At 51.0% G+C, this 20239-nt stretch overlaps 1 protein-coding gene across 1 annotated transcript; it reads right to left on the reverse strand.

The window, feature by feature from the left end:
• Positions 1-3328: 3328 nt before the first annotated feature.
• On the reverse strand, positions 3329-19975 carry RBBP8NL (RBBP8 N-terminal like). The gene is made up of 14 exons (XM_069871663.1): positions 19936-19975; positions 17180-17322; positions 15847-15889; positions 15158-15253; positions 14682-14794; positions 13874-13946; positions 12527-12693; positions 11985-12067; positions 10372-10535; positions 8537-9353; positions 8024-8132; positions 5867-5928; positions 5419-5545; positions 3329-4174 (listed from the first exon to the last, which is right to left on the reverse strand). The coding sequence occupies exons 2-14, from the start codon at positions 17244-17246 to the stop codon at positions 4056-4058; spliced, it is 2040 nt and encodes a 679-aa protein (XP_069727764.1). The 5' UTR covers positions 17247-17322; positions 19936-19975; the 3' UTR covers positions 3329-4055.
• Between the last annotated feature and the right edge of the window lie 264 nt (positions 19976-20239).

Consider the following 20239-nt stretch of genomic DNA (forward strand, 5'->3'; position numbering starts at 1 on the left):
AGGCTGGGAACCAGAAGAACAGCCTTCCAGTTGGAGGAACTGCTAGTGTTAAGATAAGGCACCAGAAATTCCTGAACACATTTTTCCAGCCTAAGCTGGTTTGTGGATGGGAATCCAAGAAGCCTCACAGGGAACCAGAGTGGCTTCTGGAATGATGGGCAAGTACTACGTGCATCCAGGGCTTAACGTCCCCTCTCTCCTAAACAGGCCCTAATCCCAAGGTCCTTGCTCCAGGGATCCTATCAGAACATCCAGGGGAACGAGCACCCTTTAGAGCTGAGCTTCACACTCACCACCTCCATCCAACAGCCAGACACTGAGATTTTGGGACTATGCTTTCTCCTGAGCACATCCTCCTGTTCAATAATTCTCAGCAAACGCCGGGAGGCACCGTTCCCTACACGTGTTATGCTTATAAGAAACTACGAAGCCCTTCCTAACCACACTCACGTGTTGGACCACGCCTGCTCTCTGCTGGCAAATCCATCTCCATCGCTCTCCTCCTGCACCCAAACCCGCAAATTTGGTTTAACTCAAGCTGTTGGTCCATGCAGCCTCCAATGGCTTTTATCTGCCTCTAGCTGGTTCCAGCTGAGAACCCTGATTTCTTTTGGCTGCTGCTGGAGAAGAGCGACCATGTCCCCTGGATTCCCAGGTCCTCACCCATGGCAGGTGACGCAATGCTCTGATCTCGCTGCAGATTTCCAATTACAGCAAAATAACACAGCTGAGCCCCAGGAGGCAAACGTTGCCAACAGACCTCTGTGCTGATAGCTGCATTCCTTGGAAAATGACTCAGGCTCTCCTGCATGACACGAAGTATTTAAAAAACACAGAGCTGATTGATATAGTCGTAGAGCTCCGCACTCAGGGGGGTTGTGTGCTTGAGTTAGGAAAAATGTGTTTAAGTGAGGATTTGTGAATGAATGAATCAAACCCTCTCCCCCAAACCACGTGGCGCTGCACTACACACTGTTATTAATAGATTGGTAATTTCCATAAGAGGATCTTGCAAAAGGTGTTTTCTGGAGAGGTCCCACTGGAGATCAGCACAGCTAGCAGCAAGTTTGGTAAGAGCAGGGTGTGCAGCACAGACCTACCTGAGCCAGGGAACTCTCAAAGCTTTGATGAGAATTTTCAAGGCAGAGCAGAGAGCTGTGATGCCCAAGGGAGGCAGGAGTGACTTGCACTGCAGCTCAAAAATTCCTACAAAGAATTCTCCAAATCTCTCCCTTTGAAGATCCACCACTGTGTGCTGGACTTATTAAACACATGCAGGCTGCATCTGACCTTGGGAAGGACCCACACAAAATGCCCAGCCCACATATATCCTCCAAACAGGACTTAAGCGAGACTTCAGTAATGCTTGGAATGAATTTTCCCATGGTGAGCTGAGGAGCGAAGCTGTGTTTCCAAAGCTGGCACTATAAACGGGCATTACTTACTGATCAGGTCTCCGTTAAAAATATTTCACTATAGAGGAGGTGGTGGTCAGTCTCATGAAAAAAAAGCATAAATTAAATTATCTTCAAAATATCTATTGCCATAGAGGCAATCCCACCACAGAAGTTTCAAAGTACAAAGAATTAGATGTGCATTTCTCTATTTTTGGTGCTTTTTGCAGCCAGCCACGTCCCCAGCTCTGTTCCCCTTTGCTTCTACCTTGCTGGACTTCCTACTTTCCTGCACAGCCCTGTCTCCGTTCCACATGCAACAGAGGAACCTTTGTGTGGTGGCAAGTTTTTTTCCTGAGATGGAGTTTTATACTCATGGCTGGATTTGCACAAAGTTATTTCTTATGAAAGTCTACAAATAAGCCTAGAGAGTAGCTGAAAATGTCAGTTTACTGCTGAGTTTGGAGAGAGGCTGATGCACAGGGAGGACCTGGGTGGTCTACAAGCTGCGAGTAGTGATCAGTGCTGTGAGGATGATTCAGCACGTAGAGATGCTTAAGGATTGGGAAGCAAAAGAGTTGCCACGGTCTGTTATTGGAATTGCTTTGCATGGTGGGCAATAAGGGAGCCAGTTGTCGCTGTTTTGGGTGGACTAAAAGTGAGCAGAAACGCTTACACCATCGCTGTTTGAGATTTGTGTGCAATTTCAAATCCAGCCCCTGACCTGAGCGACCCCAAGCTGTGCTCTGAACCCGTTCCTCTGGGAAAGCAGCTCGCCAGGCCAGGCATTCTAATTACACTGCGTCACTGATGACATTGGAGCTATAATTTCTCTGAACAAAACAAACATGAGCTGCCAGCCTCCTAGAAGGACCAGGCTGTTCATGGGATAGCTTCTCTTCTGCTTTATTGCTCGGTGGGTTGTAAATCTAAGGGTGATTTTAGTGGCTTTTTGGAGAGCATTGTGTAAAACAGTCCTTTTAATCCTGAACGGAAACGTGGCAACAAAAGTGGTTTTACTCTGCAAAAAAACATAGTTCACTAGGTCTGGTCCACAGCTGCCCCTTGGAGTCATTAGCCAAACTCCAGTGAGGTTATTAAATGGGTGCCGTGCTCTCACAGAATCATAGAAAGTCCTGAGCTGGAAGGGACCCACAAGGATCATCGCATCCAACTCCTGTCCCTGCACAACACAACCCTCAAAGTCAACCCCTGTCAGGGAAGCAGGGTCAGTCTGTCAATCTGCTGCTGCCCAGCATGTTCCTGGGAACCCATTATCTTCAGCACAGCTGAACCTGCATGTGGAAAACCTCTGGGAAGCTCCCGGGTTCCTTGCAGGTCTCAGATTTCTTCCTTACAGCAGAATAGTTCAAGCCTGAGGCTGCCTGCACATCACCAAATCAATATGTGCATTTATCTGTCACGAATGGCTTGAAGTAAAGACTGACAAGCATAATTGTGAGGATTAATGGACTTCAGCAATTATCTGTGCTTCTGCAACATGGAAGGGGTTATTAAGGAGCCAGGGGCCAGGTAGGAACTGGGTTTCCAGGGCTGGATTGAGTGCAGAGTATAAAGTTTTACTTCACTTCAGCAACTTGCTCGGAGGAGCACTTTGCTCACAGCTGACAAATCTGTTTTTCTTGTTTTATAGTTACGGGTTTGCCCTAACTTTGAGCTATGCATCCCTGCCAGCCCTTCGAACACATCCTGCACAGGGATACGGGGCATCAGCTAAACATCCCCACTGGAAAAAGGCAAGAAGGAACATAAAAGAATATAAGAGAACAAGAAAAGAAGATGGATTCTGTGATGGTCTTGTGCAATGAGAGGAAAAAATCTCCTTAATAAAAATAGAAATAGAGAAGTTCATTATTTTTAACAGGACTTCTGCACATTTTGCTTATCAAGGGATGATCATAGGGAGGGAATTATTTTATAGTGACATAAAGTTCCCTCCCTTCTTCTGTTCTGATCCCAGGCTGTCTCTCTGCAGTCTGAGGGGCCTCTTTACAGGATTACATTTCCACTTCTTTTTTCTTTTTTCTGGATGGAGTATTTTTAATAGACTGATTTGTCCAGCTTGCTCCTCACTTAACTAGAAAAGCAAAGCAGGGGCTTTCTCCAGGTCAAACAAGGTGTACACACATACAGGACCCGGGTAGGTATTTAATCAATGCAGGTTTGTTCATGGGGCCCTACAGCGTTCAGCATGGTCACCACCCTCAGGTCAGCCACCGGGATGCTGTACACGAGGAGCTGGGTCTGGATATTCATTCTACTTGCGTGCAATCCCAGAGAAGAACACGGTCCTGACCCCAAGTCAGCACTGTGAACAGGGCATCGCCTCATCCTCGCAGCAGTCTGAGGTCACCTCTGGTGCAGGACTGGGTGTCGTCATTGTGCTGCTCCACCGCTGCTGGTGCAGTGACCTGGCTGTTCCAGGCATCACCTGCATGGCTCTTCCTTGTCCAGACTCTCCCGTGGCACCAACTGAGGATTTTCATGGTGCTCCACTCATTGATGAGTCCTTATGAATTCCCCACTGCCTGGCCAGCATGGATGGAGGAGTTGCTCTCCTAGCACAGGTGAGGTGCTGAGGTCTCCAAGCCCTCTCCTTTGGTCTGCAGTGTCTGTATTGCTTCTCATCTTGCCCTGCCATTAGCTGTCCTCGGTGGTATCGTTGTGGGACATGGAACAGTTCTCTGGTTCCTTTGTGATCCCTGCTGAGCATGGCTCTGCTTTTACTTTCTTCCTTCCTCTCGTTGACTTCTTAGCTCCTGTTAACAGCAAGATGAACACAGGAGTTAACCACAGAGCAATGGATTTACATGTGCAAGGTCACCGTGGCCTCATCCCAAAACAGGGACAGAGCAGGAGGAAGCAAAGCTCAGCAAAGATGAAGACAAACCCCTCTCACATGTGAAAGGCATCAGTACCTGTGAGAGGCTGTTGTGACCCTGGAAACAAAACCATGAAAAGCAGAAACAGGCAAAGAACAAGCCCAGTGCAGGAATGTGCCTGAGAGGGCATCCAGAGCAGCAGGATCAACTTCTTCAATCTTTCCCCCTTCCAGAGTGGTCCATGGCACACACCACACGCTGAGAGCACTGTTACACCACTCCATTACCCCATTCCTGCCACTATATCCAGACCTCACTCAGGACATCCCCACCCAGTCCAGGCGGGTTGGATGGTTTCCACTCTGGAGATCACAGGGCAGCTTCCCCCTCATGTCTCCAAGCAGCTGGTTTGGTAGAGCAAATCCTCTTCCCACTCAGCTGCAAGCGAGGAGGCAGCTCCAAAGGCTGAGTACAGAGCAAGGGGCAGCACTTGCCTTTAAAACAAGTTCCCTCCATGCTTAAGCAAAAAGCACTCTGTACATTTATAACCAAGTTACTGACAGCACAAAGAGGGCTAGGAGTGGGGTATTTCTGACAGAGCGCTTTTTAGGGCTTGACAGGCACACACTGCCTTATCCTTGCCCTTATCAGGAGCAGTTTTCTCCTTATTCACCTGTAGGAAACACGAGTACAACACATTCCTCTGTCAGCAGGGAAAACCTCTACAGCCACACTGGAAGATCAACAAGGTTGGCAGAAACCTTTCTCCAAATGTCAATAACTCACCCCTGGGAATTTGGCCTTCTCCAATCATCACCTCCCTGACCAGCTAAGCAAACACAAGGGACTCAGCCCTGTTAGCTTAGGTGCTTGGGAGTGCTCTCCTGGCCACCCTGCCCAGGCTCCCCTGGCTAACCATTAGCAGAGGCTCCTCTGCTGCGAGATACAATGGTTGCCAAAACACGGCACAGCGTGTCTTATCACAGGGATATGAATGACTCCACTGAATCACCTTGGGCAAACATTTGTTTGCAGCGTGGCGTGCACTTGGAGAAGAAGCACCCTCCTCTCCAAGGCAGGGAAGGCGGCCACTGCCCTCAGGTGCTTCTCACAGGAGCCCCTTGGGAAGCAGCAGAAGCTGCAGCCCTGAACTGATGCCACAAGGAATTTCTCCTTCCTACCTTTTGTCCAGGCATCCTGTCCTCTTTTTCTCTTCTTCTGCAGTGCATGAGCTTTGTCTTTTGTGCAAAAATACTTCCCTTCGGACTGAGCTTCTTGTAGGACATCATCTTCATACGGAGCAGCCACCTACACCAGCAAGAGGAGCAGTCAGTCTGCAAAATACTCACTTTCCCAGGGAGCTGATGTCTTGGTAGCATTGCTGTGGACCTTTGTGACCGTTGCTATGGAGTGGTGACAAATGCTATTGTTTATAAACCATCTTGACTAGCTGGAAAGAGTGATATCTCTATTCCTCATTGATGAGTTGGGTAACAGCGTGGTAATGGGGTTTGGAGCTTCATGCAGGAAGAGACATCAACTTCTGGAATAAGCTCGGGTGGGGACAACCAGTCTTACACCTCTAGTACCCAACAGCCTAAGCTAAGGGGCTGAGGAGAATAAACAAACCTCGCTGTCTGTTGTGTCTGCCTCATCGGATTCCTGCTTCCCAGACTCAGCATCATCATCATCTAAGAAAAGAAAAAAGGAAGATTTTTTGTGGCTGGCAGGTGTATGAAAAGCTCAAGAGCAGGCGTGGAGCCACTGTCCCAGGCTCTGAGCGCCATCAAGGCAGAAAACAGAATCAGTGATAAACTGTGTTGCAAAGCAGAGGCACTGAGAGCTACGCAGCTTGAAATGAAAGTATATGGGGCGTCCAACAGGATCCTGTTGGGGAGTCAGCTCCCCAAAAGCTGTATCCACAGGACTTTGCTACCGCAAGGCTGCAAGCACTGCCCTGAAGTCTGTGGCCACGTGCAGGTTGGGAAGCTGAGGGTTATTTAAAACCCCAGACTGTATTTTCCTCTTTGAGACCCAGGTGGGTAGAAGAATATCTGGGTAAAGAGCCAAAAGGGACAATCCTCAAGCTTGCTGCTGGTGCTGGTCTGTGGCTCTCAGCAGGGAACCTGTGCTGAGGAGCAGAGGAAGAAAAAGCAAGGGAGCTGCTATCTTGCCCAGCAAAAGGATCTTGCTGTGCACAGGCCTTGAGGCTACACAACCCCAAACACGTACTTGCATGCACCAGACCTGCACCCAGCCTCTGCACGGAAGGAAGCTGCCTGGGCCATGGACCAAGCCTTGGCAGTGGTGCCATCACCCTGTCTGCACCCACAGCAACACAGTCATGTTGGCTGTGGAGGGGCAGAAAGGGCTGTGCCCTCTTCCAGGGGGCAGGAGCATCCTCAATCCTTCTTGCTCCTGACACCCAGGTTTGTCCCAAGTGGGGTTGTCAGCAAGGCAGCCTCCTTTGCTGCCTCTGCCCAGGTGGGAGAGCAGACAGTGCTGCTTTCAGGCACTCCTAGAGCTCCTGTAGTCTGATCTCACCTTTACTTTATCCTTCTGCAGGTTAAGGTTCACTAGAAAGTGCAGAAGTATTAGTGTATTGTTTTCCAGGCTTTGTGTCAGCCTGAAGGTGAGAACTGAAGAAAGTCCTGTATTCCCACACCCAGAATGTAATCAGCTGAAATTCTTCTGCTGTGATGATATCTCCTTCGTGTGTAAATCACAGAGAACTCCCCCCCCACTCCTTTTTTTTTTTTTCCACTGTGCAAAATCCTGCTCCGGAGAGTGTTCCCAAACCGCTTTGACACGCCCAGACCAACTAATCCAGGAGAGCTCAACTTTCTGGCCGAGCCAGTAAGGCTGGTGCTGAGCAGCTCTGGGCAGACGTGCTCCCTGCTCTGCTCCCCATGGCTGCTGCCTCCCACCTGCCCACACAAACCTGGGGCCCGTGTCCCGCGGCGGTCAGGCAGCGAGAAAGCACCGAGCGTCCCCAGATTAAGGGTATTGTTGGCTTGGGGAGTGAAAAGGTATTTTATAGGAGATGGACTGAGGAAAGTGAGGAGAGCTTCCTGTCCTGCCTGATGCAGCATCCCTCGCTCCATGCTCAGCCCAACTTGCCTTGTTAACACAGGGCATGTTTTGAAGCAAGGGGGCACAGATGGGGAAGGTTTCTCCAGTTCTAGTCCTGCAAACTTCTTGCCTTTTCCCCGTCTCTGCTGGGACCACTTCTGAACTTCTGTTTCCCTGAGAGGGGTGGGTGATACCGGAGCAGCAACGTTGTCTTGTGGTCGCATCTCTCCAAGGAGTGGGTTTTGCCAATAGGTCAGTTATAAACCATCTTCTTTAGCTCCTCAAGCCTTTTGCTCACCCAACAGCTGAGTTTGTGGTTCAGGGTGCTCTACAGGGTGTCCAAGGACACCCCACAGCTGGTTCCTGGTCTTTGCTGGGGAGAAATACCAGGCTTCTCTCCAGAACAGCCAGGATTGTTTTCCCCCTGCAGATACTGAGCCTGAATTTTGAGCTTATCCCTAGGGCTGAAAATTGAGCCCTCAGACATATAAATGTGAAACCTGATGTTCCCCTGAGGGCCAAAAGTGCTGGGAGCCTGGAACACCTGGGCACCTGGGAGGGTGTCCTGTCCTGGTTAGCTCCTGCTTTGGTCAGCAGGGATTGCAAGTGCATGCAGAGCCCAGCCCTGAGAGCTGAAGGCTGGGAGAGACTGCCACCAAAATTCACCTTTTGTTCTTGCTGTCTCAAATGTCATGTTTGCCTGGGGCTTTTTACCTGGTTCTTCCTTCTCTGCACTGACAGCCAGTCTCACCCCGGTCTCTGGAAGGGCCTCTGGGTTGCTCGACGTGGACTTGTTTGTCAGATGTGTCCGTGAACGCGCAAGCTGTAAGATACAGAGAGCATAAACGCTGCCTTCTGCAGGCAGGGACAAAGAGCTGGCCCCAGTCCCTACACGATGACTGTGACACCCGTGAGGACAAACATGGGAAAGGTGTTTCCATGTGTTTGAGGTGTGTGGCAGGGGAGCCCAGCACCCCTCCTGCATTGACCTGTGAGACAGGGCTCAGGCACTGCCATATGCTGGTCCTTGGATCTGGATGGAAACCCCATGGGCACCGCAGGGGAGGTGGAGAGCAAGGGCCAGGGCTGAACAGCTACAGCTTTACCCTGTGCAAACACGTCCTTGTTGGCTTCACACACAGCAAAGCCATCCTTCCACGGGACATTAATGGTGCTCATAAGACCAGGGAGGGGACCGTGGTTGATGCCAACATGAGCTGTACTCACCACAGCTTCATCCTCCTCCTCCTCCTCTTCCTCCTTGACAGCACCAGGCAGTACCTGGGTGGCATTGGGCCAGCGGTAGGGGAAGCGCAAGTCATTAATCTCTGCCCTGAGTCTCCTGCAGGGGCCATGGACTGCAGGTATGGAAGGGTTTTCCTTGGGGCTCAGCCGTGGGCTGCTGGCCCTTCGTGCCTCCCGGCGATTATGCCAACCCACTTCCCTGCAACGGCTGGCATCTGACAGATCCAGAGGCACATCTGCACCATCATCTCTCGATGCCTCCATTTTTTCTCGGAGCTTAGAGCCATCCTGGCTCAGCCAAAGCTCCTTCTCTTCCTTCCCATCCACGGCATCCTCCAGGAAGGACCTTTCCCCCTTGCATCCCATCACGATGCTTGGCCATGGGGAGAGGGGCCGCTCCTCAGGTGTGAGCTTTGGATCTCTGTCTCCCCTCTGGCCTGGCTGGCACTGCTGCATGAGGAAATGCTGCAGCCGCTCCCTGTGCTTGAGGAGCTGCAGCTTCTCCTCCAGGTGCTGATCCCTCACATACATCATGGCAGCAGGGAGCTTCAGCAAAGCTGCACGATCTTCCCAGCCATCACGTGTCTGTGTTCTGCTCTCAGCGTCTTTGGCTCTGAGCAAATGGCTCGAGAAGCTGCTGCTGTCCCGGTCGGCTGAGGCACAATTGCTCGCCAGCCCCAGCTGGTGCAGGGAGAGGTGCTTGTGGAGGAGGCAGATCTGCTCTCTCCGGGTGGCCAGCTTCAGGTTTTCATAGGATTGAGCAACCTTGGGGGAGTCCAGCTTGCTTGCTGTTAAATAACTAAAAGAAGTGGAGGGAAAAACATCATGTTAATCAGAGAATTTTCATGTGAACTCCCAGCTCCTGCAGGTGATGTCCATGGTCTCCCCTGTTCTTCCTGTGCCCCGCTGCCCATTGTTGCTCCTGGCCCTGTGCACCACCTTTGCCTTCAAGCGCTATGCCGGAGAGAATGGTCCTGGTGGTGCAGGGATCACACAGCCATCAGCAGGTCTCCACACTGTGCGCACCATAGGAAACTATCATCATCCCACCATCCAACTGCTCTCCTGTGTCTGGGCTGTGGCAGCTCCAGGCACGGGCTTGAGCGAGAGGGGGATGCGATGACCACTCACATCAGTACAGCTGCTGACGAGTCACTTGTCAAACCATGCCTTACAGCCAGAAGCATCCTTACTACCCCAGAGTGCCTTGGTGGGCTGGAAGAATTCCAGGAGAGAGCAACAGCCCTCCCTCCCTCTCCTAATCTCACTCAGTGTGGGGTTTTTACAGTCACACAAAGAAGGTTGGTATGGTGCGTGAACCTGCCCTGCAAACCAAGTCCCTGCAATTGCTGGTTATTTGGCAGCTCCTGTGTGTGCGAGCTTTTCCTGGGAATACTCAGCACATCTACTCCCACTCTGGGAAACTGTCTGCCTCTGCAGGTGAACCCCATGACTTTGCTCAGTGCTTCTGAAACCTATGGGGAGGACAAGCCTAGAGAGGTGCTGAGTCCTGTAGAAAAGCCCATTAGAATAGATAGGGAGGAGCAGGGATTGCTGCCTCCTTGAGAAGCAAGTCCTCTGGGCTGGAGGTGGAGGCACTCGGCCCGCTTTCTGGATCTGTCTGACAAAGCTGGAGTAACGAGAGGCCGTTCTCGTTGGACTGGATTCCAGTCGTTTTTTGCTGGTGTAAACTGGGAGACCCTCTCCCCAAGGCCATGGGAGAATTCTGGAGAAGAATGTGAGCAGGTACGGTCAATATCAGCCTGCAAGACACCAGGGATCAGACACACACCATGACCCACGAGCAGGTAACTCACGCCTCAAGGCTGGGGCTGTGCTCACGCTCTGGTGGGAGAGGAGTCTTCCTTGCTGGTGGGGACACTGCTGTCCCTGAAGGACTTTTCTCTGTGAGGCAGGGTCTGGAGCTGGGTCTCATCAGGGCAATGGTTCCATGCAGCTGGCTGGCGATCCTCTGGGATGCCTGTGGCAGAGGGGAGAAAGCCCACATGAGCCATTCTGCTGTATTCACTGGGCAGCACATGGCTAAAAGGAGTCCTGACAAGTGGAGATGCAGCTCTTCATCAGCACAAGCAAGACAGACAGCTCCTCAGTGCTCTGCTTGATACAGTATGGTTGACAACTCAACCCTATTTGTATTGGTTTTCGCAGAAAATTTTCCCTTCCTGTTTTCTAGTTGGATCTACAGTAGCCTTTATGTTCTGGCTGCACTGATTTGTAGTCCAGGATGTCTTGTGCCTCCTCTCAAGTCAAGCCATGATTCAGTGGCTTACCAAGATAAGACCTTACGAATTCCCAGACCCATAGTCAGGCCACAAGACTTTATCCACACAAGCTCATGGCATGCACTGATTTGATGGGTGTATTTCCCGTGGAGTGTGAGGCCAGAACATCATCACCTCCATCGGCTGCCATGAAAGGCTCCTAACATGTTCTGACTTGACGTCCCCCTGCTTACCTGGAGATGTCACCAACCCTTCCTGCAATCCCTATTAATTATCCTCGCAGCCTGCCTGCAGCCTTACCTAAACCCCTTTTCACCTGCTCTTTCAAGTTTTCTGCGGAGTTCAGGTAAGGAAAGCCTGTGCCAAAACAGAAGCACCTATGTGGGTGTGTATACGGGCTTGAGTTCCCACGACCAGGAACAGGGCCCCAGGTCCTTCAGGCTCATCTCCTGGTGCCCAATATCTCCATATCACTCAGCATCCCCCGGCTGACACACACTCTGTGTTTTAAAGGCATGGCAGGCTTGCATCAACGCACAAAGTGGCAACCACTGAATGTCAGGCCCATGGAAAATACCAATTTTCATTGTGCTGCTGACGGAGAGACATCTGAGATGCTCTTGGGCAGGGCTGCTGTGGTGTAGTTGTTCTCAGTACCCACAACTCCCACAGTTTATTTATTCTCCAGGCTTTTCCATCATTCATAACTCTCCAGCTTCTCTCTTGCCCAGACAGTTGACTCTATAACAGGATAAGCTACACTGAATTGTGGTTCAGCACAGTCTCCCTAGGCCCTTCACTCCCCAGAGCTTTACCTAGCAAGACAGCCAAGAAAGGAACCAGTGTGGTGGGCAGAGGACTTAAGGATGCTAGATGTGTTGCCATGGAGGATAAACAAGGGAGCAAACAGAGATGTGCACACTCACAGCGAGGACAGGAGCCTGTGCCAAACTCTGAATGCTCTGCTCACATTGAGTGGCGATTTCTACAGAGAGAGTGCACCTTGCATTTGGTAGGGGTCCTCCTTGGTTCTGGCAATGGAGAACTGCCCAGGTCTGGCTAGTGATTTTAGCTTTTAAGGATCTTCTACTCGTTCTCTGTCCTAGCCCACCTGCCTTGATCCAGTTCAGATGACCACAGTGGTGAGGAGAAACCCTGAGGGCATCGGACTGTCTCTGGCAACTCACAATTTCTGCAAGACTGACTTCTTGGAGGACAGTGCTTGGGGAAGTCCTGCTGCTTGGAGGGCTTCTCTGTCCTGCAGGCTTATCTGCAAAAAAAGACACAATCAACCACCGTGATGGTCCCACAGAGCTGTTACAGCCTACCCTGCCCTCCCCTGTCGCATACTGGAGCCCCACAGCCTCCTCCTGTTGAGGACTTGGAACTCAAATTTCTGTCTGGCTCAAGCTACCACCTAAGTGAACGTACCCTCTATTACATGTGTGGGTGGCAGCAAAGCAATGACAGGGGCTCTGCATGAAATTGGTCGTGGGTCTGCAGCTGCACAGCGCTCATCTCATAGTGAGGACACTCTTTTGCTCTAATGCAGAGCAGTGAGTTTCTTCCTCGACACAGTTTCCCTCCCAGCAGCTATTCTGGCCATGGAAATGTCCATCTAGCTTGGACTTTGCTGTCCAGATACTTTCCCAGCGCAGATTTACACCATGGTTCTGTCACTCTTCCCATCCTCAGGTCTCCGAGGTCGGTGGGAGCCAGCAGCACCCACCTTCTCCCAGCTCGAGGCCTGCAACTTCATGGTGGGTTTCTTCTGCTCCCCTGTGAGCTGCTTTCTCGCTGCTGGCGTTCCTGCTCTCTGGGGACAGTAAAGCCAAGGGAGAACTGGAGGTGGAACTGCTTTCTCTGGAGGTGACTCCTGGGGGCTTTGTGCTTTCCCTGTTGAAAGGAGAAGGACACAAATGAATGACAAGGAGCAGGAGAAGGAAGGTTTGAGAGCCACTGTACTGGGAGCTCTGAGTTATAGATCCTGACATATAAATATGTATATTTATACATGTATGTATGTGGATATACCAGATCCTCAAACTCACCTCTTTCCGTTGTGGCTTATCACTAGCTCAGCTGCAGTCTGGCGCATGGGACAGAGCCAGCATGACAGCTCAAGCTCCGATTTCCCCACTTGGCCGTGGGTAACGTCACAGGAAGCTGCGAGGTTGGGTAAGCCAAAACCCAGCTGCAGCTATTGCACAAGCTCTGTGAGAACCTATATGTCCACGGCTGGGCCTTCAGCCTGATGTGGGGGTGGAATCAGCATGAGGATGTGGCCACTGTCCTCCTCCACCATGTCGACCTGGTGGGGCTGATGATCTTGGTCACTACAGGGGAGTCACTGAGTCTCAGAGACTCACACTTATGTCATAGACAAAGTCCTGGGTCAACCCTGATGCCAAGACATTGGTGTTTGCCTGGAAATCTTCCTATGCAGAAGCCTAGGGAAGATCAGAGCAGAGCAGGAGGGGTCAACAAACCCAGCCCAACCTACAGTTCAGAAACTGCTCAGGCCTTGGGAAGCGTTGGGGAATAAAAGTGAGAGTTTCTCTTTAAGTAGATGGTGCTTCTGCGCTCCAAAGAAAACACATTTCTAAACTAATCCCTCAGTGCTAATTCCTCTGAACTTTAAACCCTTGAGGAATGAGCTGATTTGTATGTATTGGCCAGCCTGGCAGGTTACTTGGCTTTCAGCACACTGCTCTGCTAGGATCTGAACCTGTTGGTACAGATAGCTTCTCTTTCTTAACCCCTGCTCAGTCCCATGTGCGTCATTCTCTTTCCCCCAAAACACAATTTGCATCCTGCAGACCCTCTCTGGCTGCTTCAGAAGGGGAGGTGGTGCCGTGGAAAAGACATGGAAGCCCAGGATAAGGTCCATGGCCAAGGCAAGCAGCCTCCCATGGAGGGATGAATATCCTTGTGCCCCTGAAAATGAATTCTTATATATAGGAGAACAAGGACTTTTGAGATAGCTGCACTTTTGAGGTAGCCCAGCTCAGCTGCAGGGATGCTTCTGTCCTTACCAGAACACCTTGTAACGAATACAACCCAGCAGAGCACTTACTCCAGGCTCTGGAGCCTCTTCAGTTCTTCCTTGAGAGTTTTGTTCTCTTCCCTCAGGCGGTTCATCTCGTTAGCTGCAGGGACACAAGGTGTATCATGGGTTCAGATGCTGCAAGAAAACAGCTGATGCTTCTCACCTTGCTGGGACGCAGTGGGGAGCAGGAGGTAACGGCACCAGGTCTTGCAGGGATGCCGACCTTCCTGCCTTCCTATCTCCCCTGGCATAACAGGGGAGATAAACCAAGGGCTGCTGACATGTCTTCATCCCTCCTAATGTCTTATCTTCTTTACCCCCATGACCCGCCCATGGCCAGCCAGTTTCCCAGGGGAAAATACCCCGAGCCTGAGCAGTTCTGGGAGCTCTGCCAGGCTCAGAAGATCCACCACATGTGCTGCTTGATTTCCATTTATCCACACCAAGCTGCTACTGTGACTTTCCTCTCTCTGCCAGAGTCTTGCTTCTGTGGTGACAAACACATCTTTTTCCCAGGCGGCTGACGTGGTTTGCCTTACTCAGGGCTGCTCTTCACATGAACATCTCTCCTTTTTCTGGAGGTGTGGTGGGCTGCAACCCCCCAGCTCCACTGCTTTGCCCAAGTTACCTCTGCTTGAGCAGGGACATGGGCTGCCATCCACAGCCCTAGTCAGATCTGATGTTTCAAAACCTCATCCTCACAATGCCTCCTTCCCTTCTCCCCATCCCAAACCCCCTCCTGGGTGCCCTGTTACCAGTGGGGCTCGTGCAAATATCTGGGTGAGGTATTACCTGAGCAAAAACCCAGCTACCCAAAGCAGCCAGCGGTACGTACTGAGGATGAAGATGTGCTGCAGGCTCTGGAAATGGGAGGTCTCGTACTCATTCTGCTTCTTTTTTGCCAGTTCCTGGGTGACCATGCATCTGTCACAGAGACCTGCTCGCAGCCTGCAGGAAAACCCACAGAAGGGAACTTGTTACCACATGGTTCCCATGGGAAAATAAGCTCCTGCCCTCCCCATGGAGAAGTGTGAGCACTCAGCCCATCACCTAGCGCTGGTGAGAGGCGTTATCTACCACCCATGCAGCCCAGCCCTGGCCCTTGGACCCCTCCAGATCCAGTCCCACCACCATCAGCTTAGGAAAGCTCCTCAACATGTGCCTGGGCTCCCCCAGCAGCTGAGTGTGAGCACAAACCAGGTTCACACAACACTAAATCCTGCTCCTGGAAAGACAGCAAACCCTGAACTTGGCCCCAGAATGGTGCAGTAACTGTGACCGAACAGCATCCAATCGAAAAATAAATCTTACCTGTTTTCTAACACCTTTACATTTTCTTTAAGGACCTTCTGTTGTTCCCTTAATTGATGATTTTTAGCAAACAGCTCTTCAATTCTCTGAGCATCACTGAATGGAGAGAGAGAACAAAGAGAAGAGGGTCATTGGATTTTACCCCAAATCTGTGCCTTTACAGAATCATGGAATGGTTTGGGTCGGAAGGGACCTTAAAGCCATCCAGTTTCAACCCCCTGCCATGGGCAGGGACACCTCCCACTGGATCAGTGTCCTGTCCACAAGGGCAAGGGTTTGTGCTCTGAGCCTGCTGTGATGCTCACATTGGTGTGGTTGAATTGTTTTTGTTTGTGTGGCAGGAAGGGAAACAAACATGTTAGAGCCCAGACTCTGCCTTGCAACACCTGCCCTTGGAGCTGCAGCTTGCTTCATCCTAGGTTATTGCTTCCTGAGAAAGCGAGCATCTGTCAGCACAAGCATCACTCCCTGGTGGGAAAGTAAATTGGATGTAGGCTGCCTATGCTGGGGATTTCTAGGGAGAGAGACACTAAAAGGTTTGAATTTGGCAGAGCTAGAAAGGCAAACTGTGCTCTCTAAATCAGAGAAGTGGAGAAGAGCTTTGGATGCCTTAGAATGAAGGGGTGTAACTTCTCCCCCACCCCCCTGTCCCGCTGCGGCGTGGGTAGAGCAGACGGGGTGTTGCTCACCGGCACTTCTCCGTCGTCAGCTCCGTCAGCTTGCTTTGCAGACCTGCAAAAATTAACAGAGGGAGGTATTTATCGCCAATTCCCGAGCACTTCAGAAACAAAATGCAATGATGGAGCTTCAGGCCACTGCCTGGCTTTGCAGAAACCTCATCCATTTACGAACCTTATTTCCGAGAAGGAATAACACGTTGCCTGTATTAAACAATATCAGTTTACTACAGCTGGAAAAGTTGCACAAAATGTGAGCACATTTATATTTCTGCTATTTAATGAGTCTGCATTTCCCTCCCTCCCCCAAAAAGTCTACTTCGGTTTTGTTTCTACTTATTTCTCATTATAGCAGGCATTTCCCAGGTGGGCAGTATTTTACAACTCTTGAGGCTGCAAAGCATCTTGGAGGATATTTACAGCTTAACAAGAATGGTTTCTGTTGATGGATCTGCAGACGTTACACGTCGTCAAATCTATTTTATGCAAAGTAGATGTAAACATGAGGTTTAAATTGCTCAACAGTTTCCTCTAACGCTCACAAGGCTTGAAATTACACAAGAGAAGAATGAATTAATAAGCCAGAATCCTCCAAAAGCACTGCTGTTTTGTTCGTAATATTGATACTGGGAATTATTCTAAGAGGAAAACAATTGCGTTTGGCATTTGGTTGCTTAACCTAATGGTTCTTATTTTAATAATGTATGACCTGAGGAATAATTTATTCCCCAGAGGAATAAACTATCTAACCTGACTCTGAGGTTTTATTTAACAGAGCCTCATACTACTGCTGTTTCTGTCTTATAGATTATTGCATCTTTCTATTTTCTCTTTGATCCCTCAGTATCCAAATATACTCCAATTCATGTTGCTCAGAGTAGATGCTCAGTGGGTGCACGTGTCACATCTGCAAACCTCCCAGCTCACCTTTATCACTGACCATGGCAGCAGGAGCAGGAAAGGAGCCAAATCCCCTATGGTTAATGCTTGGTGCAAGCAGGATTCCTGCAGGTGGGGTACTGGATGCAGGAGCACCTTTTCTCTTCTGCTTCTCCTCATCATCCAAGAAGGTACTGAATTTCACAGCTAAACCTTGTTCTCCACTGGGAGAAGGTGGATAAACACCATGGGGCCAGTGGATGTTGTGGTCCCCTGAGGGCCAGGCTGTGACCCTGCAGCTCCATCCAGCCTGTGGACAATGCTCGCTGAGCCCCAATGCCCAAAGCTCCCTAATCCACTCCTGCTCCTCCTCCCTTCAGGTTATTTCAAACCTATCAGATCAAGGTGGCATCACAAAGAAATGGACCTCTGCTAGTTTTCAATAAATCTTCTCATCTCTCCTTACCTTGGACCTCTTTCTCATGGATTTCCTTGAGCTTATTCAGGAGCTCTGCAAAACTCTCTGTGGTCATCTTCAGGGCTGTGCCCCAGGCTGGGCTGCTTACAGCACAAGGATGTTCTTATCTTTTAAATTACTCTGGTTTCACCCTGAAACAGAAACAAAAAGTCTGATAAAAGAGAAGTGTTCTTGTTTTTTAAGACTGTTGTCCTAATTTTAAGATTTTTTTTTCAGAATTTTTGTTCTAATTTTAAGAATTTTGCCCTATTCCCATCAATTTTGAAATTACTAGCAGGGATGGAAAGCAGAAACTTTGAAGATGAGAAAGCTCATTACATCAGCGATAACCTCATTTCACCCCTAGGATGCTGATGTTAGGATAAACACTTCCCTTTCCATTAGCCAAAGCCTCGAGGAGTCTTGGATCCCCCAAAATAGCTGTGGGCCCAGGTCCCTCCTGGGCCATGGTGGTACTGGGAGGAGCACGTGTCTGAGTTTCCCCTCAGAGCATTGTGGAGGGTGCCCCAGGGTTTGAAAAGGAGGGTGTACTTGGCTCCTCCAAGCAGGTCAGCAAAGCCCTGCTCACACCGAGATGTCCTCCAGGGCCACCAACGCCACGCTGGGACGAGAGTGACTTCCACTTGAGGACATTCACTATTGCCACACGAGAGCTTCTCCCCTAAGAGTCAGTTACTGAGTCACGGACAGTAATCCTGATCCCAACAAAGCAGCGGGACACTCAGCCTTCAACCACGCAGAGGTGCCCAGGGAGAAAATCCCATCTCCTTGTTTTGAAGGTGAAAGGTCAAGCTGGGACCTGGATTTTGCAGCACGGGACGCTTTCCACCAGCTTTCCAGCACCCCCCCAGCCCAGCTCCCTGCCAGCAGCCCGCCTGTGCCTTTGTCTGCATGCAGAGCAGAGGTGTGCTGGCTCACCTGCATATGCAAGATGCGGGCGCGCAGAGCTGGGAGAAGAAACTTTCCCCTAAAGCGTCTGATTTTCAAAAGAAATGAGGCACGTGCCAGCGAGCACAAGCAGCGAGCTCGGAGCAGTGAGACAGCTGCCTAAACACAAACCACCTCGGAGTGACTTTGCCTTTCGAGCAAATCTGCTACAAATGGAGTAGGAATCTCACTCTCTGGGGAAACAGTTAAAAAAAAAATACTCATTGCTACCACTCCTCTGGGCATAACCCACCCTTTTCCAGGGCTGGATGATCTCTTTCAACAAGTAAAAGCCACGCGAAGCACAGCACGCCTTGTCACAGCTTGCACAGCTCAGGATCAGGTGCTGTGAAATGGGATTGGGAAGCAATCTCTGCTGCTCAGCCCCAAAAGCTGCGACTGAAGAATGAGTTGGGCATATAATACGTGAAATAAAAAAAAAAGAAAAAAAACCCAAACCCCTGATGCTAAGAGGAAGCACTCTCCGAGTTCAGAGAGTCCTAAATTCTGCTCTGCCCTGAGCAAATCACCTCCCTGTGGCTGAAGGGAGGTTGTGAGAGCCACTGCTGCCGTCACGGGGCTGAAATCCCGAGCGTGGTTGGGGAAGGCTTTGAAGTGCTCAGCCACTAATTCCAATTGCATTTCCTGGTGCTGTAAACTGGGAAGGGATTGCAACTGGGAGCAGAGCGGAGGGTGGCCGCGTGGGCTCCCTACGATGCTTGCTGGTGCTGGACCAGCCCCTGCGCACTTCACAGACTCATAGATTCATGAAGGTTGGAGAAGATCTCTAAGTTCATCCAGTCCAACTGTCAGCCCAAGGCTGGTGTCTTGGAGAGCAGCGTCTGGCATTTCAGGCCACGAGGCTCTGGGAAGGTGACATCCAGGCTGGGACTCGTGCCAGCCGGGGTTCAGGGAGGCAGGGCTGGGCTTGGATGCGGCTGGAGGAGGGTGTGGGGGCAGCCCAGGTGCTCAGTGCCGGATCCAGATCCCTGCTGCTGTGACTCAGCGCTGCGGGCAGAGCCCGGCAGATCAGGATTTTGGGCTGGGGTGTGGGCAGCAGCTTTGCCTTCGGTGCACAGCTGTGGCTGCTGTGCCAACAGGGTTGGGGCTCGCTTGTGGTTTTCTTTTCCTCAGAGCCCCCAGGTGAGCAGGGATGTGAGCCCTGCTAGGGATTCAATCACTGGGGAGAAGCTATTGACATTTTCAGGGCTTTTGAGATGCCAGCATCCATCACGCTTGCAGATGAGACTGCCACCCCGCAGCAAACCTAGTGGGGACTTTGGGTCTCTGGTCTGCACACACACACACGATTACGGAGATGTCACACAAACATCACCCTCTGTGCATCTGCACCCAGAATTTGGCCTTTTGCTGAAGCAGAGCAACCCCACAGGCTCTCGGAGCGGTTTGGCTTCGCTCCTTCCTTGCCTGGTGTGGACTGGCCAAGGCATGAAGCCACAGCCCCCTGCTCGAGAGGATTTATTGAGAGAGATTTATTGATGAAGACCAGACCGTCGAGTCCCTCAGTGCAGAGCTCCCTCCCTGAGACAGGGATTTCATTTACAGCCTTGAGCCCTTTCCAGAGCTGTCACTGTAATATACACCCTCTGGTGCTGGATGCGACCCCGTGGCGGGGCCAGGAGCAGCCCCTTGGCGCGACAGCCGGGCATATTTCAAAGGGATGGGTGCCCTCTGCAAACGGACCCTCGGTGTCATGGACTGAAGACAAACTCCTCATCCAGCCCCTAAATCTGGCAGCTTTGGGAAGCCCAGGCTTCCAGGGCTGGGTGGTTGCTGATGGCCGTGGTTTTGCTCACCTGCTTTCTGCATCCACCGATGACCAGCTCGGCGCAGGACGCAGGCTCTGGGTTGGGACGGAGGGTCCCCAGCACGCTGGCTCTCACGCACGGGGCTGGGGCAGCCTCTGCTATTGCCTGGGTACAGCTGGCATCGCTCCGTGGGGCAGGATGCTCCTGACTGTGGCTGGGGAACGGAAAAGCATCAGGGAAGTTATTTCCTAGTCCATGCCAGGGGGCTTGGGAATGGAAATTGGATAGCCAATTGGGATGGAGTGAATAGAGGAAAAGCAGCAGGGAAGTCATTTCCTAGTCCATGCCAGGG

The sequence above is a fragment of the Phaenicophaeus curvirostris genome, chromosome 18 (assembly GCF_032191515.1).
Source record: "Phaenicophaeus curvirostris isolate KB17595 chromosome 18, BPBGC_Pcur_1.0, whole genome shotgun sequence".
NCBI classification, from domain to species: domain Eukaryota; kingdom Metazoa; phylum Chordata; class Aves; order Cuculiformes; family Cuculidae; genus Phaenicophaeus; species Phaenicophaeus curvirostris.